Source organism: Sphaerodactylus townsendi, linkage group LG04 (assembly GCF_021028975.2).
Source record: "Sphaerodactylus townsendi isolate TG3544 linkage group LG04, MPM_Stown_v2.3, whole genome shotgun sequence".
Taxonomy (NCBI): Eukaryota; Metazoa; Chordata; class Lepidosauria; order Squamata; family Sphaerodactylidae; genus Sphaerodactylus; species Sphaerodactylus townsendi.
Genome location: NC_059428.1, coordinates 71568700 through 71588532, shown reverse-complemented (window position 1 = coordinate 71588532; position 19833 = coordinate 71568700). Strand labels below are relative to the sequence as shown.

Sequence of the window (19833 nt, the reverse complement as noted above, 5' to 3'; positions counted from 1 at the left end):
ATGTGGACAGGGGTGAACCGGTGGACATTGTCTACTTGGATTTCCAAAAGGCTTTTGACAAAGTTCCTCATCAGAGACTGTTGAGAAAACTCAGCAATGAAGGAATAAGAGGGGAAGTCCTCCTATGGATTAAAAACTGGTTGAGAAACAGGAAACAAAGAGTGGGTGTAAATGGGAAGTTCTCACAATGGAGAGATGTCGGGAGTGGTGTCCCCCAAGGATCCGTTTTGGGACCAGTGCTCTTTAACTTATTCATAAATGACCTGGAAGTAGGGGTGGGTAGCGTGGTGGCCAAGTTTGCAGATGATACCAAATTATGTGAGGTGGTGAGAACCACAAAGGATTGCGAAGAGCTCCAAGCGGATCTTGATAAATTAGGTGAGTGGGCTAAGAAATGGCAAATGCAGTTCAATGTAGCTAAATGTAAAGTGATGCACACAGGGGCAAAAAATCCAAACTTCACATACACGCTACAGGGGTCAGTCAAAGACCAGGAAAGGGATTTAGGCGTCTTAGTTGATAGTTCCATGGGAATGTCAACTCAATGCATGGCAGCTGTGAAAAAGGCAAACTCTATGCTGGGGATCATTAGGAAAGGAATTGATAATAAAACTGCAAAGATTGTCATGCCCTTATATAAAGCAGTGGTGCGACCGCACTTGGAGTACTGTGTTCAGTTCTGGTCGCCACATCTCAAAAAGGATATTGAGGAGATAGAAAAAGTGCAGAGAAGGGCAACAAGGATGATTGAGGGACTGGAGCACCTCCCTATGAGGAGAGGCTGCAGCGTTTGGGACTCTTTAGTTTGGAGAGGAGGCGGCTAAGGGGAGATATGATTGAAGTCTATAAAATTATGCATGGGGTAGAAAATGTTGACAGAGAGAAATTTTTCTCTCTTTCTCACAATACTAGAACCAGGGGGGATACATTGAAAAATGCTGGGAAGAATTGGGACTAATAAAAGGAAACACTTCTTCACGCAACGTGTGATTGGTGTTTGGAATATGCTGCCACAGGAGGTGGTGATGGCCACTAACCTGGATAGCTTTAAAAGGGGCTTGGACAGATTTATGGAGGAGAAGTCGATTTATGGCTACCAATCTTGATCCTCTTTGATCTTAGACTGCAAATGCCTTAACAGACCAGGTGATCGGGAGCAACAGCCGCAGAAGGCCATTGCGTTCACATCCTGCATGTGAGCTCCCAAAGGTACCTGGTGGGCCACTGCGAGTAGCAGAGAGCTGGACTAGATGGACTCTGGTCTGATCCAGCTGGCTTGTTCTTATGTTCTTATGTTCTTAGAGGAGAGTACACATCAGGCAGGAACCTTGCTCACTGCCATGACTGCATGCTTCTTGCTCAGTGACTGAAGACTTCCTGGGCCCAGCTGCCTTTCTAAGCAGCCCCTGAAACTTAGCTACTTTAAGTTTGGGGGTCCTCCGGGAATAGTGCAAGATGCAGCCCAGGGACAGCAGCAAGGGCTTATCATGAGAAATCACACATTTGCACAAGTTCTGCATAAGGAAAGACTCACAGCAGCAGAGGGGAGGAATATTTCTGTCACTACCATCCCTTCAATTCAGCCCTTCATACAGTATTCCATGATTTTCCTGAGGACCTTCCAATTCTTTCAGTGAATTGCAATATTAACGCAAAAAATAGTTCTTCTGTGAACCCGCTTTATTGCATAAGTACCGGATCTAACCTTTTAAATTAATTTTAATTATTTTAATTACTTTAACCAAAATTCTACGGCATTTCTCAGAAAATCTGCATTAAAATTTTAAACTGAACTGTACTGCTGGATCAGACATATGGTTCAGTATGCGGTCTGCCCACGAGAACTAGCCACATGCCTCAGCATGGCTTACAAGCATGGCACAACTGCAATACTCATTCAATGTCAGTCTCTACCATCTGGCAATCAACAGACACAAAGCAGTTAAGAAAGGAACAAAAATGGGACAACATACACTGAAGATTGTTTGGCACTCATCAGCTATGAGCTCATGAAAACAGCAACATAAATAGATATTAAACATGTAATAAAAATGAAAGTTTGTCAAAGCTAAATAAGCTTTGTTGACTAAATGATTAAATCTTTAGTCTATACAGTTTATGAAGTTCATGAAGGAATTGCAACATTTCAGTCTTACTGCTCCCAAATCTTTAATAGTTGTATGAAGGAAGGATCTGGGGCAGGTAAATCAAAGCCCTGTCATAGTATCATAAAACAAGTTCCACCTGCCCAACTTCTCTCTACTACTACTACTACTATCAACAGTATGAAAACCTTAATATTGGTAGGATGGCCATGCCTGAGTAATTAACCGCACTGTACACTGTTTCTGGGTCCTGTGTCCAGAGCTCCTTGTGATTTCTGAAACGTTTCACAGGCTTGTGGGAGTCTGATTTGCACGAGGACTGCAGCAAGTGGAGAGAGAGGTCTTAAGCCTCCATCTCTTGTGCAGTTTCAAGTTTGATACTGGGAGCCTAAAGTAGGCCCAGAAAAAAAAGCATAAAGCGTACTTCAACCCTCATTCACGCTAGTCACTCTCTTCCAGTATATTTCAAATCCACGTATGAAACATGATCAATTAGAGTGAATGAATGAATGAGTTCCCAGAAGAGCTTTTTCCCCCTTTTCCATGCAATCCACTGAAAAGCTGATCCTGAAGGTCAGAAGACTCCTAGGAATAGAAAGCGATGCAGCAGTGGAAGCTCAAGGGACCAGCCAAAGGAGTCAGCTCCCCTCTCCCAATTGTATGAACTCCCCTGCCAACGCAGCAATTTAAGTCCAGCAGAACCTTAGAGACCAACAAGATTTTCAGAGTACAAGCTTCCAAAGGTCAAAGCTCCCTTTGTCAGACTGTAGCTCAGTCACCGATAGCTTAGTAACACACCGCCCACTTGACTTACCTTTTCAGTGGCATAACTCCATAAGCCAACCATGTGAGAAACATTGGCATCAATCTGAGACCTATCACAGCAGCCTTCTATTCTCTGCAGAACCTCCTGGCAACTCAAGAACACCCAACAATCCAAAGCACCGGGAGGAACAGAGACCTTAAGATCAAACAGTAAAAGGCTCTGTTCAGACACAAAATTCATTCTAACAGAAAGTAGTCTGCCAAAAAGAGAACCAACTTTTTAGGAGAGTTGGTAAGTAATAAAAAAATAGTTCATGATTCTTATCATTTGGAAGAATTTTAATTCACCACCAACACCACATTATAATGAATCACTGTGAGTAGTAAAAACGATACAATAATTCTGTCTCAAAAACTGAATAGAAAAAAAAGCTGAAGATGGGGGTTTTTCCACCAAAAGACCACAGTCTCTGAAAGGACTAAAGACCACCATCAGAAGCAAGTAGCCACTAACACAAAGCAAATATACAAGCTAAAAAATAAAGGCACTAAAAACAGATGGCTTATGGCAGTCTGGAAAGGCCCTTTAACAAGAAAGACCCTGGCAAGTAAAAAGTGAAATATAAAAGGTAAAAGTATCAGTCATAAACGGAGGTATAAAAATGAATCATAAAAATATGAATTAGCCAAGTATAGGAAAAAACAATATATTAGGTTTATCAGACAAGACAAGAAATAACATTTGTTGCAGCAAAAATTAGAGGAGACTTAAAATATTCACTTTGAAGCCTACTCTGGGAGTTTGGAATTAATTATGCAGCACTGGGACTAGGTCAGTACCCAGAAACCCTCAGAATCATGTATTGTATACTACCTTCATCTAGCAAGAATGTGGCCGTGGATGGTTTGTACTTACGTTTGATACAAGCAAACTGTTGGTTACAGAACAAAAAACTTAAACCATAATAAGAATGGTGTGCTGAGTGGCAAGAATATATACAAGATTTGAGTTACAGCCTCATCTCAAACACATTTTTGCATTTTGAGTGCATCATCTGAAAATGGACTCAAAACATCCAGAAATGTTCCAGTACCAGGCCAAAAATGTTACTAAAATTTGGGGCCCGGTCAAAAGCGTAGCTGCCACAAGGCAAGGGGGCACCATGCCCCAAGGTCACGTGAGGTTACGTGGGGGGCAGAAAATCGCCCCACACCCCTCCCCCACCAGGCCAGGCCAGACAGAAGCCCGGAGCAGCCTGGAGTTCAGCCGACTGCAAAGAGCAGCTGGTTGAATGAAGGTAAGTGGGGGGGGGGGGGGCGGCAAGGGGCAGCGTGGCCCTGTGGGGAGGGGCAGTCCGGAGGATCCTGGAGTTCAGCCAACTGCACTAAGGTAAGTGGAGGCGGGGGCCCTGCAGGATGGGGCCTGGGTGCTATTTTGCCCCAGGTGCCATTTTCCCCCCTATGCCACTGGGTCCGGCTTAAAATTAGCTGGCCTCACTACAATTCCTCTTTCCTACAGCCCTCTTTCCATCCCAGTCTTACATTGTATAAGTGCTGGAAGGATTCACAACAAGACCTTCCATTAAGTCTTTCATATTGTCTTGCAGAATATTAGGAAGCAGGTAGTATTTCATTCTAAACCACCAGGATCCATTTTGAGAAAACAAAAGGTGGGTGATGACCTCACTGTGCTCCTCAGAAGCAGTCAGTCACTTCAGCTTTTAAAATGTTCCACAAATATTTTTCCTATCTGAATCTAGCCTGTGACTGGGATAGCCTATTACAAAAATTGGATTCATTTCATTTGTAATAGTGTATAAGCAACCAGGATACAGCCATGAAAAACATCTCATGAGTGTTATCATGTCACTATTTAGAGAACCACTGACCACAGAACAAGTTAAAAGACAGGATTGTTTTTAACAACTGAAATGGAATGTTGCGAAATTAATTTCCTGACTCCACTATCCCATATTATTACAAGAATAAACAGTTAGCTGTCACAAAGAGAACAATGCATATTACCTACCTTCATGTATTATGACTGACATGTTTTACACTACAGTATACATTACAGAACAACTTCCTCCCAACTAGATGCTCTAAACTTTCACATAATTAACTTACTAAACACTGTCCAAAGGACATTCAACCTTTAGTCACCCTAACTGACTTCTGTAATCTGCAGCAAGTGATAAACAACTTGGAAGGAAGCTTAAGAATACATCACTTAGCTAATTAAGGTTACATTGACTTACTTCAAGAAGCTTTAGCTCTTGCACACAATTATGGAGGAGTTCCAGCGCTCGCTGAGATACTTCCCATGGCCTCTGAAGGAAGATTAGCAATGTGCACTGGCGAGAAAATAAGTAACTGCGCAAATCTAATAGTGTGGCTTCCTGGTTCTGAATCAGTTCTCTTTTCTCCATGTCTATTGGTTTGCGGAGGACCAGCCCATTCCAACTTCGCACTGGCTGGCAGAAAAACGTCAGCCAATTTGCCCCATCTAAGTAAATCAAGGAACAATTAAAATTTACTATGTAAGTCACATAGCTTCTGCTCAGTTCAGTACTGCTTTACGGCTTCTCTTGAGTTCACACACTTGGACTGTTCCTTTCAAATTTTGCAAAGGAAAAAAGTAATGTCGCTTGCTGATTTAAGGACTTACCACCAGCACCAAAATTGACAACATATTGAGAGAACAGGGCATCCAGTTCATCATACTGCACTAGGGCATCCTCAAATTGCTGAAGCATTTCAAAGACAAAGGCCAACTCTTCCTTTTAATATCCAAAAAAAGAGAGCATGTGTTAGTATGTAGCATCCAGTTTAGGGTACAAAGCAATTAATAAGCTATAAAAACACTGGGGTTCTGTGTGGTTTCCGAGCTGTATGGCCGTGTTCTAGCAGCATTCTCCCTGACGTTTTGCCTGCATCTGTGGCTGGCATCTTCAGAGAATCTGATAGTAGGAAATCAAGTGGAGTATACTATCAGATCCCCTGAAGATGCCAGCCACAGATGCAGGTGAAACATCAGGGGAGAATGTTGCTAGAACACGGCCATAAAGCCCGGAAACCACACAGAACCCCAGTGATTCTGGCTGTGAACGCCTTCAACAATACATATAAAAACACTGTAGCAAATATGCACTTGATTTTTCACTGCCCATCTTGACAGATTCCCCTTCAGAAATCAACAGCAGTTTTTTTCAGAAAAAAAGCATGAATCTCTTGGACAAAATTGATATCCTCTAGTATCTTCAGATACCATATCTAAAAGGCATTCTGGGAGATATGTTTACTTGGATGTGCTGAATTCAGCATTATAGCCTATGCTGGCTCTGATATTAAAAATTCTTAATGCAAAAAATTGCTATAAGTGAACTGCCCAGTAAACAAAGTTCAGACTTTAGACTGACTGAGAAAATAACATAATTTTCTCATTATGCTCCCCTCTATTTCACATACCTGAACCATAAAATATTCACAAAAACTCCATCCTGGTTCTGTTCTCTTCTCCCTCAATGTTCTCATGTCATCCTCAAATTTGCCCAGGTTTTTGGTAAATGACATAAGAAGTAGTGTCCTGAGTTTTGTCAGGAAGGCATTCCATGACTCCTGAGAGCGGGAAGAATCTTTCAAGGGGTCAGACAATACTACACATCTGCAAAGAGATTAATATTTTGGTCAAGGATACCTAAATAAAACAAGAAGTTGCCACTAAAATCAGAAAGCATGAAATGCACAGATATAGGATGGGTGACACCTGGCTTAACAACACTACATGTGAAAGGGATCTGGGAGTCTTAGTAGACCACAAGCTGAACATGAGTCAGCAGTGTGATGTGGCAGCCAAGAAAGCCAATGCAATTCTAGGATGCATCAATAGGAGTATAGTGGTACCTATAGTGGTACCTCAAGGGACGTGGTGGTACCCCTCTATTCTGCATTGGTCAGACCTCACCTGGAATACTGTGTACAGTTCTGAGCATCGCAATTCAAGAAGGATATTGACAAGTTGGAACAGGTTCAGAGGAGGGCGACCAAATGGTAAAAGGTCTGGAATCCATGCCCTATAAGGAGAGACTTAGGGAGCTGGGTATGTTTAGTTTGGCAAAGAGAAGGTTAAGGAGTGACATGATAACCATGTTTAAATATTTGAGGGGATGTCATGTGAACAGGGAGCAAGCTTGTTTTCTGCTGCTCCAAGGAGTAATGGGTTCAAGGTGCAGGAAAAGAGATTCCACCTAAACATTAGGAGGAACTTCCTGACAGTTAGGGCTGTTTAACAGTGAAATACATTTTCTCGGAGTGTAATGAAGTCTCCTTCTTTGGAGGGTTTTAAACAGAGGTTGGATGGCCATCTGTCAGGGGTGCTTAGATGGTGTGTTCCTACATGGCAGGGGTTGGACTTGATGGCCCTTGTGGTCTCTTCTAACTCTAAGATTCTATGATTTGAATAGGCTCTTTGAAGGAGATTGGGGGGGCTCTGTATGAAGCATATTGCTCTGAGGCTGAACAGAGCAATTCTTGGTCCTTGAAATGCTACCATGATTTCTTCACACACACCCCAGAGAAACTGAAAGAGGAGTTTCCTTGTCCTATAAAGTGGTGGCTAAGGAGGAGGGTCAACATTTGTGGGGTCACACCCAATTGTTCTTTGGCAGCGGTGACATCCCTGAAGAAGACTGAGACAAATTATGGTCTCCCCTGGAATATTCAGGCTACGCTTGAGGCTTAACACAGGATTTGATGGCTGCCATACTTTGGGAACGCTCCTGTGCAGGTTGAGGTACCACCCTGACCCTGGACCACTTCTTTGACACCAGTAGTTTGGAAGCAGAGAGCTCTCCTGCATCTGAGGCCTGGTAAAATGTTCCTTTCACTCCTCCAATGAAGTGTTAAAGTTTTCATCAGAGTACAGCCACCAACCAAAGCTGAACACAAATCTGAATCTGTTGTAAGAAGACATTTTTTAAAACAAAAGGTGTCCACTAGGAAAGATGCAGAAAGAGTAGAACCACTATCAAGCAGAGCGCCTCAGCCATCCCTGAGGCCAAAAAACACTGCCAAAGGGCATCACACACCAGTGTTCACAGGAAACTGGGGGATGGCTCATTGATCAAAAATAGTCATCTTCCTTCCTTCTTCCTCTGACTATTAGCTGTTTTTAACACATTTCACCCGTCTCAAATGATGAAGTACATGCAACCTTTTAGAAGTATTTGTATACGTTTTTGCACTACATATTTAAGAAGAAACATGACATGAAGCTAACATCAGGAACCAATTATGGCAGGATAGACAGAATGAAATCATGAGGATATGGATTTTGTATGCGTACTGGATGAGAGAAGTTGGAGTGAAAGAAGAAAGATGAGAGAAGATGCTGGAAAGAATGAACCTGCTGCTGCTCAGTTAAGGAATTCAGTTAAGAATTCAACTCCGGGAGGGGGGGTGGGGGGGCTATATGGCTTGGATAAAATGTAAATTGTTATACATGTATGGATTGGAATGGGTCCGACTATCCAAATAATTTTTTTTAAAAAACAAAGATCTTGGAAGCTCAAAAAAAATGAAGCTAATATCTACTGATTGCCTTGTAATGGCGGGCTAAATGTATAATTTTTCTCTAATCCTTTGCTCTAGCAACAGCTTCCAAAAAGTATCTAATGTTCTCCTCCCTTTTTAATCTAAAGATTTACAATTCAGATGCAGAATTTAAGCCATGTTTTGATTACCAATAACTCCCTAAATTATCTCCTAAAACAAACCTGCTGACAAGTACTAGACAAAAATCATGATGCTGGCAACAAGCAGCACATTATTACACAATGGCCTGCCAGTAACAAAAAAAAAAGACTACCAGGTTTATACTAGGTTCCAAAGGATTACTTTGTCATCCCTTACATAAAGATGAAGACATAGCCACTTAAACACTCAAAATACACTGTCTCAAACAAATATTAAAGTTTTCTTTTCTAATAGCATCCTGCATCTACAAAAGCCAGGAACTAAAAAATGCCCATCACGTCAATTACAAAAATGCATTCTAGTGAAGGCAACTTCAGATTAAATCTGAATTCTAGCAAAGGAAAAATTCTCAAAATAACACAAAATGAATATAAAATTAGTGTGTTTAAAAGTTAATGTTTAGCTTCCCCGCTGCATGGTAAGTTTTATTACTGTATCTCAAGCTTTTAAAAGATGTTTATTCAAAGTTGTCAAAACTGAAATTCTGAGAATATCATTCAATATTCCTATAGCAAGTTCCCAGTCTGTAAATCAAAGATTATAAAACTAATTGCTCCATGTACAGAGACACAGGAACAACTCCAAAATCAGTAACGTGTAATCTCTCCATGAAAACAAGATGAAAATCTGAAACAAACTTCCTTATCTCCACTACTCTGATACAGCAAGGGTCTGATTCAACAATGCTCTACTAATGTCTTGAATGCTGCACCATCAAAAATTGATATACTTTTGAAGACTACAGTCGCTTCCATAACAACAAACAGCACCAATTACATTTAACAGCACCAAAAACTTACCTATCACTCTGTTTGTTACAGAAGTCATTTCTTATTTTATCTACTATAGATGTTCGGGGAAGGATATTGGTTTTGTTTTTTTTCTTGGCATCACACTCTACCACCACAATTAACCAATCCATAGAGCTATGAACTTTCAGAACATTCTGCCATTTGGTGATGTCATCTTTTACTGTTGCTTTGTATACTTCTGTGTCCTAAAGAAATAAATCAAAGATCTGGTTGACTAGTTGAACAAACCTGAAATGCTTATTCTACTTCACCAGAAAAAAATCAGAATTCATGCCACTGAATTAGAATAGTGACAATTTTATTTGACAGACCACTTTTGATTTTTAATCAACAATTGGCTAATGCAAGCAGAACAAATTGTTAAAAATAAAGTTTATTTTGCTGCCTGATGTACAAAACATCCCTCACCCCCAGTGTAAGATCTTGCCCTAGAATACAGCCATAACTAGATGCAATCCAAATCGCCTTCATCCATTGTAAGGATGCCAGCTCCAGGTTGTAAAATACATGGAGATTTTGGGGATAGAACCTGGGAAGGGGATGGCCTTCAATGGCATATAATGCCGCAGAGTCCACCTTCCAAAGTGGCCATTTTCTCCAGGTGAACTGATCTCTGTCACCTGGAGATCAGTTATAATCCCATTAGATCTCTAGCCACCACTTGGAGGTTGGCAGCCTTAACCATGGTCAATTTCTGTATCCCTGCTTTGACCAGTACTTACACAACATTCTGTCCAATAAATATGGAGAAAGGGAAATGTTAGTAGAGCTTTGTTTCCTTCTTTAGGCAGTAGTTCTTCTTTAAATTGGACAAAATTAGATTCTAGATGAATCATCTTAGGGGCTCGACCATAAGACCTGTAGAGTGTATAAAACACTGACATTAATTGATATACACAAAGCTGAGTTAGAATATATATCAAGGGACTCTAGAACAAGCATTTACACCAAAGTAAGACAGCATGGACACTGTCTGAAAATCTAAATGTAGAAGCTTCATGTATAAATGCATAATCTGAACTTCATACAGGGTCACCTAAAATCTTCTAATTTTCCTTTACAAGAAAAAAGAGTGTGGATTTCTTCCAAATTTAGGAACTAACAGAAAATGTTTAGGTCTCATTTGGAGAAATTTTCACTTTTTATTATTATTACTAACACATAGATGATTCATATATATCAAGAAATAGCGGTTTCAAGTATGAGCTAAAGACACTTCTAGCCGGAATTTAATTTTGTTATGTTTACCATTTTTAAGAAAAACAGGGCATAACTAAGAATAGGAACAACAATCCATAGCAGAGGTGGCGCTACCAGAGTACGGGGGGAGGCATGTGGAACTGGGCGCATGCCTAGGGGCACAGAAATTCACCCCCACCCACCCCCACTTACCTTAGTGAAGCAGTGCAGGCTGGAGAAGCAGCCTGTTCTCTTCAGGCTGAAAACAGCCTGGTGGGAACTACACTTCATGGGAAGTGTAGTTCCCACCAGGCCGTTTTCAGCCTGAAGGAAACAGGTCGATTCTCCAGCCTGCACTGTTTCTCTAAGGTAAGTGTGTGTGGGGCGGTGGGGGTGTGTGGCACCACGGGGAAGGGGAGGAGGGGACAGAGCGTGCACCAGACGCATTATGGCCCAGTTACACCTCTGATCCATAGCCATGTATTATTTCATAGCCCTGAACTAGTAATCATTCTTTTTGGCTTCCAAATGCATTGGAATTCTTGGTATGATACTGTTAGAGGATGCCAAATTGTTATACTAGCCTTTCACTCTAAAGAGTATCCAGGACAGCTCAGAATAGCATTTAAATTAAAAAAAAGAATCCAAGTAAACATTAGAACATCAACAGAACAATCCTAAGCAGTGTTACAACCTTCTAAGTCAATTGGCTTGCGTTAGGGAATGCAGAGAAAAGTGCGTTTTAATAAGTGCAAGTATGTCAGGAGTCATTATTGTTTAAACTCAGAGTGAGACACAGAAGTCTGGGAACAGGGAAGGCACCTGATTGGCTGAGGCAACACTGCACTTTGATTGGTCACAGAAGACTTGATGTCATTACACAGGTTATCTCCCTGTGTAAAACCATCTGAGAGTCTTTTGGAGTTTAAAGTTCCTGAAATGAACAGTTATCTAGCCTTTGCTGTGATAAAACATAACAACTCTGAGAAAAGTAGTGACAGTCAGTGTGATTTTGGCTTGCCCTACTGTGTGACAGCCTTGTGTGCTGTGGTTTAAAGCAAATAATACACAGAGTGTACTGGTGGTTTGGTTATTGAGGGGCTCAGACTGAAGAACCATATATATAACCAGTGATGGATAAATCTTCCAGGAAGAGGGAAGAAAAATCCCAAATGCCATTTAGTTTGGGATATTGCGTTTTGCTTTGAGCTTCTCTAAAGAGAGTATTTTATGTTTATGTTGAGAGATTTCTCATCAATGCAGAGGGAGCTATATTGAGGGTACACTGAAGTTCATGCTATCAAGCACTTGATATGGAGTCCCTTGCATGTGCGTGAGAAGTAATCCATTAGCCAGAGTAACATATAAGGAACTATACCATCTAATAACTGTATTAACTGAAGAACATCTAAGATAACTGAAACTGACCAAAATTATTTGAGCCTATGCCTGAAAACAAATACTGCTTATCTGCCAGAATTCTCTTTGTAAATATATATATTGACTCCTATCTTATCCATTCCTTTCTTCAATTTTTTCATCTCCCATTCTCATCTCATCTCTTATTAAATAAATATTTTATTCTGTTTAATTTATATCTGCCTCAGTATTATTTGGTGTGCCCTGAGAAGGGGTTTGCTAAGACAGAGTTTAAAATAATGGGCTTCCTTCACCTTGTTGGGAGTATAACTGGGCTGAGGGAAAGTGCTTCTTACCATCTTACACTACCATAATAGAAGCAACTCACTCCCTTAGGTGAAAATGGCAGAAAAATCTGACAAACTAGATCAGTGGGTGGTTTTCCTGCCCTGGTTATATTGGAAGGTGTGGGAGGTCCATCACAACTTGCTACTGCATAGAATTGTTCTTAAATATAGCCATTGCAATAAGAAAGCAGTAAAATACAGGAAAAACTCTCCATTGTTTAAAAGCAACAAAATAATTTTAAAAGTATTAAGTTCACAGAAATTGCCAAGGTGTTAATTCTATGTTAACTCCTTGTCTGATTTCTTTTTTAAAAAAGGAAGTATTTCTGTTACCTTCTCCATTCCATGGGCTCTCGTGGGAGCTGCTGAGAAAGTGTGGGATACAGAGAACTGAAGAGATTCTGATCTCCAGCACCTAAAAGAAAATAATATAACAATCGAACATTGTTCTTGTCAAATGCACAAAAAACACTAAATGATCAAAATTAGTTCTAATGCCTAACTCCATTCTGAAGATCTTCCACAGCCACAGGCAAGTGGTATTCCGGATAAAAATATGAATACAGCAGTCATGTTATTTATATAAGTATGTGGAAGAAAACACACTGAATCACTAACAGCAACCGAATACCACCATTTAGAACCGAGAAAAGTTTTGGAGCTGAGCTGCCAAAGGACGCTGTTCTCCCTGCAGAGACAGGATTTAAACTGGAGTCAAGATGGCCGCCCAGCCGGTTCCCAGGAAGTGACGAAAAAACTACATCCTGTCTCCCTGAGAACGAGCTGGGAAACACCCATCCAGACGTCCTCCCCCGTCCAGTAGAACTACTATGGAGTGCACTATAGCGAAGCAGGTACAACTGCTAAATAACCAATTGCCTAAGCTTTTCATGTCAACTGTGGATGCTGCATGCTTCCGCCTTCTAGCCTTACCCTAAATCCACTAGAATGCAGAAGCTGACTTTTTTCCTTCTTAAAAGAAACAACTGCCACAAATCGGCTTGTGACAGCCACACTACATTCACTCTCAGTCTCTTTCCTCCAAATGATTAGTTGGGCTTGTATAGCGGAAAGTTCCAGGTTTCCTCTGCTCACAACTGGTAGCCTTAGATGGGGGCTCTAGAAGCCATATGATATAGCCAGTGGGAGAATAGTACTACTATAAGAGTAACAGATGCACACAACAATAGACTTAATGTGGTAAAACAGTGTGCCCAGTCAACAAAAGAGACTTATTAAACAACTGGTCACATCAAGTGGCTGCACTAAAAGAATTACCTGATTTTGAGCATGCCTGCCATTCAGATTCTGCTAGATTTAACAAAAGGAAACACTAAGACTTACTAAGACTAAATTTAACAATCTGTGGACAAGATTTTAACAATTCATCACTAAAATATCTGGAAGAAAATTACCAGCTTTCCAACATGACCTTCACTGTTCACAGAACTGTAAAAGCCTCAATAACTTTGATTTGGAGGGAATGGATGCTGAATAGAAAAACTGTTTCTCACCCATCATCAATTAAGCTATTATTTCCCATCAGCTACAGCCATGTTGGGGGAGGGGGAGTATACAATGAGGATCACACTCTTTATTCAAATAGAATACTCTGTCAAGAGCAGCAACTTGCAGCTTACTGCAGCCTCTGCAATTATCTAGCTGCAGCAGTTGCCAACCTATCCAAAAATGTGTGCATTTCAAGGATTCTGCCAAAAGGATATGAACCTTCTGCAGGAATACAAGTATTTGTTTTGAGCACTCCAATGACCTAGGAGGAAATTCCGTTGCTTAATACTCAGGTGGTACCTGCTTCTTCTCCTGTCCTTAAAAACCATCTGAGAAGTACCGATGCAATTTTGCATTAGTGCTTTTTCAGAGGACTTTTTTCAGGAGAAGAAAATAATCATAATAAGAGAGTTTATCAAGTGAAAGAAGATTTGAAGACAGAAAGAACAGTAGATGGCTTCACAAAATTATTTGAAAGGCCAGTGGATCAGGCTTGAAGCACTGAGCCTCTATCAATCACTGGCACGTCTAGGTGAGAATTCTGGTCTGGAGTGGTCACAGATGTTTCAAACCCAACCGCACCAAACCTGGGGAAACAGTCTTGTTGGATTTGCAGTAATGCAAGTGTAAAAAAGAAAAAAGGACTGAGCACCCACACTTCTATATACTGATAAGTCATTTAGTTTATTCTGTTTGCAATATACTAGCCAAGGTTGAGCAGCACAAGGCAAGAAGATTACAACAATAAACCACAAGAAATAAATTACAGAAATAAAAGGCATTAAATCTAAGTGTGGTAGCAAAAGGAAACCACAATTATTTAAGTACTCAGGCTAACCAGAAAACAATATTGGTATGCTGAACAACTGCACCTGGATTTATTGATATTTAAAACACTTACATCCCGCCTTTCCACCTAACCTAGAGTCATCAAGCCTTTGAACAATCAAAACAAATTTCTAAAAATACAAAAACCCTCACACACATATATTTAAAACAAGGAGTGAGGAATTATCCTCCTAGTTTTTCTGCAGAACTGGAAGCAGTGCAGTTGAAAGGTGTTTTCATGTAAATGCATCATTCCGATTTGGGAATGGTAAAATGAGGCATTATGATGGATAAGTCAAAGATATGGAAACAATTATGTACATGAACTACTTGCTGCACTGTCTTGGTAGATTCTTTTTTAAAAAAAACTGAAATGTTTGTTAGCAAAAACAAGGCAAATTTTCAAATAAAAATATAGCTTCCACAAACCTTTTGTTATAGTATAATTTTTTGTGTGAGCAGGGTGGAGGAGGAATGCCAAACAAAAAATATCTTAACCCACTGGTAGAGTATAACAATAGAGACAGACAGATGAATATTCCTAGGGAGTTCCAGAGTTTTGGTGCCACAACAGAGAATACCCTCTCTTTGATTACCACCCATCTAGCCTAAGACAGTGGAGAATCATACAAAATGCAGAAACTTTCCCTAATTCAGTCTCTAGTGTTGTATAGTAAACAGGTGTTTTTAAAAATGTAAAATATGAACTACCCAACCATTCTGGCAATCTTCAGAGGAACTGATGCTCCACTGTCTTAGGCTAGATGGGTGGTAATCAAAGAAAGGGTATTCTCACATTATTTACTATGTCACATTTTTAGTTTTAGGAATATGAACAGAGGCGTATCTATTCTAGGAAAAATGGAGCCTGGGGCAAAATCAGAGTTTTCCACCACCCCGCCCTCCTCCATTTCCCCTAGATACACCTCTGGGGGGGAGCCCATTCAATGCCCGGGGAAGGGCTGGTTGGGCGGGGGGGGGGCAGGGCCAGAGTCAGCTGGGCGCAGCCGCCCCTGCCAAGCTCACAGTGCCATTGGGAGGGTATACAAATTAAATAAATAATAATAATAATAATAATACCCTAAACTAGCCCGGCCCCAGCACTGCCCATCCATTTCAAGGTGGCCTAATTGTGCAGGATTGGGGCACCCCTTTGGGTTGCCATTGGAGGACATGGGCTCTCCCTGCCTGCTCCAGCTCCCTCGGGATAGAGAATAGCCCAAGGCCTTGGGGGCGGGCAGGGAAGCCTGGCACGGGGAAGGCTCTGTAGGGGCGCATCTGGGGGCGCCCGGGCATCTGGGGGCGCCCGTGTCTTAGTGTGAGTTGGGGGTCTGCAAGAGCACCCCTGGGCTAACATGCCAGCGATGGAGGAGGACATGAGCCGAACTCCGGGGGGAGGAAGAGGGAGGGAAGTCGCCTGGAAGGCCCAGAAGCGGGCAGGGGGGTGGAGGCGGCACGTAGCTCTCCCATGTCCTGTGGACAGAGCCAGCAGTCACCTGCTCAGCACGCACAAAAGCCCCCCCCCCAGCACCCCAGGTCCAGGAGAGGGGGCGGCCAGGTCCCTGAGCCCACTGTGGAAAGCCCAGTTTGGCACACTCCCGCCTGACTGGTAGCATCGGGAGGTGGGAGTGCCCAAGAAAGGCCTTCAGCAACTGAGAAAGGGCGGCCTCGGCCTAACCTCACTGCTGAGAGGGAGGCCGCTGCTGCCAGCTTTGTGAGTTCTAGGAACACTCTCTTCTAGGCATGCTCTCCTCTTCCCGGCCTAGGTGTCACAATCCGCCCTTCCACTTCCAAGGGTTACTGGCGCATTCCCCGCTTCCCTCTGAGGAAAACCAGCAGCCCTTTTCAGCTTGGGGATAGAGGGAACTGCCACGTGCTGCACTGCAGGAGAGGCTGGGGGCAAGGTGCCGCATGCCCCCCTCCCCACATGACCAGATAGTGTGCGCCCGGGGACATGTGACACCCGGATTAAGTACTCTATTCCAAAACTATTTTGCATAAGTTTTCAAGTGTCCATTTTTACTCTGGCAAGCTATTTGTAGTGTATCTGTTAGGTGGGGACTTCTAAATTATATTCCAACCATTTCTGTGGAAGACTTTACAACTGCTTTGTTTTGGGGGGAAGTGGGGAGAAAATACTATACTGTTAAACACATCTCTCAAATATACATCAGACTTCTATAGCCCATAATAAAAGGCTGCATGGTTCTAAATGTGCTAAAGCCTAATCAGCTGTACCCAAGCAAACCCTCCTTTGTAGACTGTTTCTTGACTAGTCAGAGTGTTGTCCTGTTAACTCCTTATCAGCAATACACATGTATTAGGGCAACCAAGCATCTATTGTGTCAGTTGTGACTGGTTAGCCAAGGCTGACTGAGAAAAAAAAGAAAAAACAGTAAAAGGGCCACACACCCCACAAAGGAAGACAGAGAAATAACCAGATCTGCCCTGCTTGGCTGGGCATCTCCTTGGATAGACACCTTTTCCCTCATCCTGCATGAGGCTAGGGCCACCCCTTACTTGGGGTCCAGTGGGCCTGATGACCCAAATGGCCAATCTGTCCTTGCTTGTTAGCATTCCCTCCAACAATCATTACCCCTTACTGAATGATCAGGAATATTTTACTAGTTTTTCCCTCTTGGTCACCAACATATTAAATCTGTTACTGGGGCTTTCTGGAAAAACAGATCTCTACAGACAGCATACCAGACAGCCATTTTTTGTCCATCTTCTCCCCCCCCCCCCTTTTATTAAGAAGTGTCAGAGCTAACAGCACTAATCCTTGTGGAAATGGTACATGTATCATGAATGGCATCTCTCTCACATTCACCAAGATCAGGGGTCTGCAACCTGCGGCTCTTCAGATGTTCATGGACTACAAATCCCATCAGCCAATTGACCATGCTGGCAGGGGTTGATGGGAATTGTAGTCCATGAATATCTGGAAAGCCACAGGTTGTAGACTCCTGACCTAGATGCTGGTTATGGCTGCTGGCATGAGGTCAAAATTCAGTTTATAAGAGTTAACATATTGATGCATGTTCCTCACTTCCTCAAGCAACTGGAGCCCATGTAAATGGTAGAGAGTCCTTTCTTTTGAAGGAGCACTGAAAGCACACATGGTGTTTATTAGTACTCTATGCATACACAAACAATTGAAGTGCAAAAAACAAGCACAAAGCATGAAGTGTTTGCTTCAGAGCAGCCACACCATGAAACTCCAAGATCTTCTGCCAGTCAAAATCTCTTTCAGTCCTTTACAAAACTTTTCACATTTTGGCACTCATTTTCAGACTGGACCAATTATTCTGGTGTGTTTACTGCCATCCACATGACCAATATTCTGCACTGAATAACTATTAGTATTTTCTGACAGTAGCAAAGCAATGCCCAATGACAGCTCTGAATATCAGATTAGCATGGCTCATAATACCATTAACATTTAACCAAGTACTTATACCCTGTTACAAATGTGCAAAATATTTGGTTTCTTGCTTCTGAAGTCCGGTGTATAAGAGTAATATAAAAACAAGACACCAAATTTAGAGAAATAAAATAGAAATAAAGCGCTGCACAATTATTTTATTTTTAAAGTTAGATGTATATTTCACTCCATCCATACATGATACACACTAAAAGTGACACTCACAGAAAATAATTCTGACAGATAAGTTTTCTTTCCTAGGATACAGCAAGTTTAACAAAGTAATTGCCTAGCCTATCAAATCTAACACATACAGAATGGCTGAAATAAAGTCAACATCTTAAGGTAATCAAAAACAATTTATTCCACAATCAAATGCTCACGTAACCCGAAATTAATTTTCCTGCATCTCACTATTTCTGGTAATTTTCTAATATTATGTTTAAGCAGATTCCAAGTTCACTGTCAATACCATAAACTTCTGCCACCTTGACTCTTTTGCTGAATTTCTTGCTTTGATACTTTCAAACAGTACAATGAGGGCAGATTCCAAATTGACACTTTTTTCCACAAGCATTTGGACAGATTCTTTATAGAGGACTGCACATGAAATGAACAGCTTAAACACATTTTCCAGGAAGCATCCTTGTTAAGGAATCATTGCTCCAAACCTATTCTCGTGCAGAAGAATATTATACCAAATTCAAACTGAAGTATATTCACTAGGGCTGTGAAAAGGCCTGGATTCTTATATTTTTTAAGGTATTTGTACATTTGAAATATTTTTTCATCCTTCCATCCGGATGGAGATTCAACATTAAGTATGTCATTATTCAACATTAAATATGTCATTATTATTGTATAGCATTGGACTGGAATTTCAACATGGTCCTAGAAAGTTTTGCTTTACTGCCCCACACAGACCGGGCCAGTGGGCAGGAACAGCGCCACTCCACCGCTGCCCCACCCTCTCCAAAGAGCTTTCTTGTGGTGCAGGAAGCCTCCAAAAAGTAAAACACAAAAAACAACCCCAAGAACCCCCCATAGGGGATTATGGAGACATGTCACCAAAAATATGGTTTACTTCTGTCACTGGCTCCCCCGGTGCAGGGGGTTGGATGGGGGGTGGAAGCCAACTAAAGTTGGCTCCTTGTCCTGTCCTGCCCTTGGCCGCCAGTGCAGCATTTTGTGCCAGCATTTTGCCCAGGTTTCCAGGTTGGTGCATTTGCCTCTTGCACTAGTGGTGTGAGCACGCAGGGCAGGGCAGGAGTGAACCGGCTCCAGAGGGGGACCCCCCCATTGGGCTGCCTGTCTAAAAACTGAGCTGAACAAACAAACCATATACACTGACTTCATCCTACTGTCTTTCCAGCGTGGTTGAACTAGTTTATATCTCTAACAGAGATTTGCATGGTTTAACTCTACCGCACGATGTATTCAATGACTTTGATCCTACGTTACAACAAATAGAAAGAATTCACAAAAATAGGTCTTTCCCCTACCTTTCCCACCCCCTTCTAAGACCTCTGAAAAATTAATCCCAGCATGGTGTAGTGGCTAAGAACAAATGGACACTAATCTGGAGAACCAGGCAAAATTCCCCACTCCTCCACATGAAAGTTGCTGGGTGATCTTGGGCTAGTCACCGTTCTCCAGAACTCTCTCAGCCTCATCTACCCTATAAGATGTCTGCTGGGGAGAGAGGAAAGGAAGAAGTTTGCAAGCTGATTTGAAACTCCAAACTCTTCTTC

General features: G+C 41.8%; 1 protein-coding gene across 2 annotated transcripts in view; it reads right to left on the bottom strand.

Annotated features, from left to right (window-relative positions):
• The window catches only part of TRAPPC10 (trafficking protein particle complex subunit 10), a 58613-nt gene that overhangs the window by 32793 nt on the left and 5987 nt on the right, over positions 1–19833 (bottom strand). For both annotated transcript variants that reach the window (XM_048493331.1, XM_048493330.1), the window contains exons 2-8: positions 12655–12736; positions 10159–10294; positions 9425–9621; positions 6339–6534; positions 5539–5650; positions 5129–5376; positions 2920–3066 (exon numbers count right to left, since the gene is read on the bottom strand). In XM_048493331.1, coding sequence (XP_048349288.1) covers positions 2920–3066; positions 5129–5376; positions 5539–5650; positions 6339–6534; positions 9425–9621; positions 10159–10294; positions 12655–12736 — 1118 coding nt within the window. The remainder of the gene's footprint in view (positions 1–2919; positions 3067–5128; positions 5377–5538; positions 5651–6338; positions 6535–9424; positions 9622–10158; positions 10295–12654; positions 12737–19833) is intronic.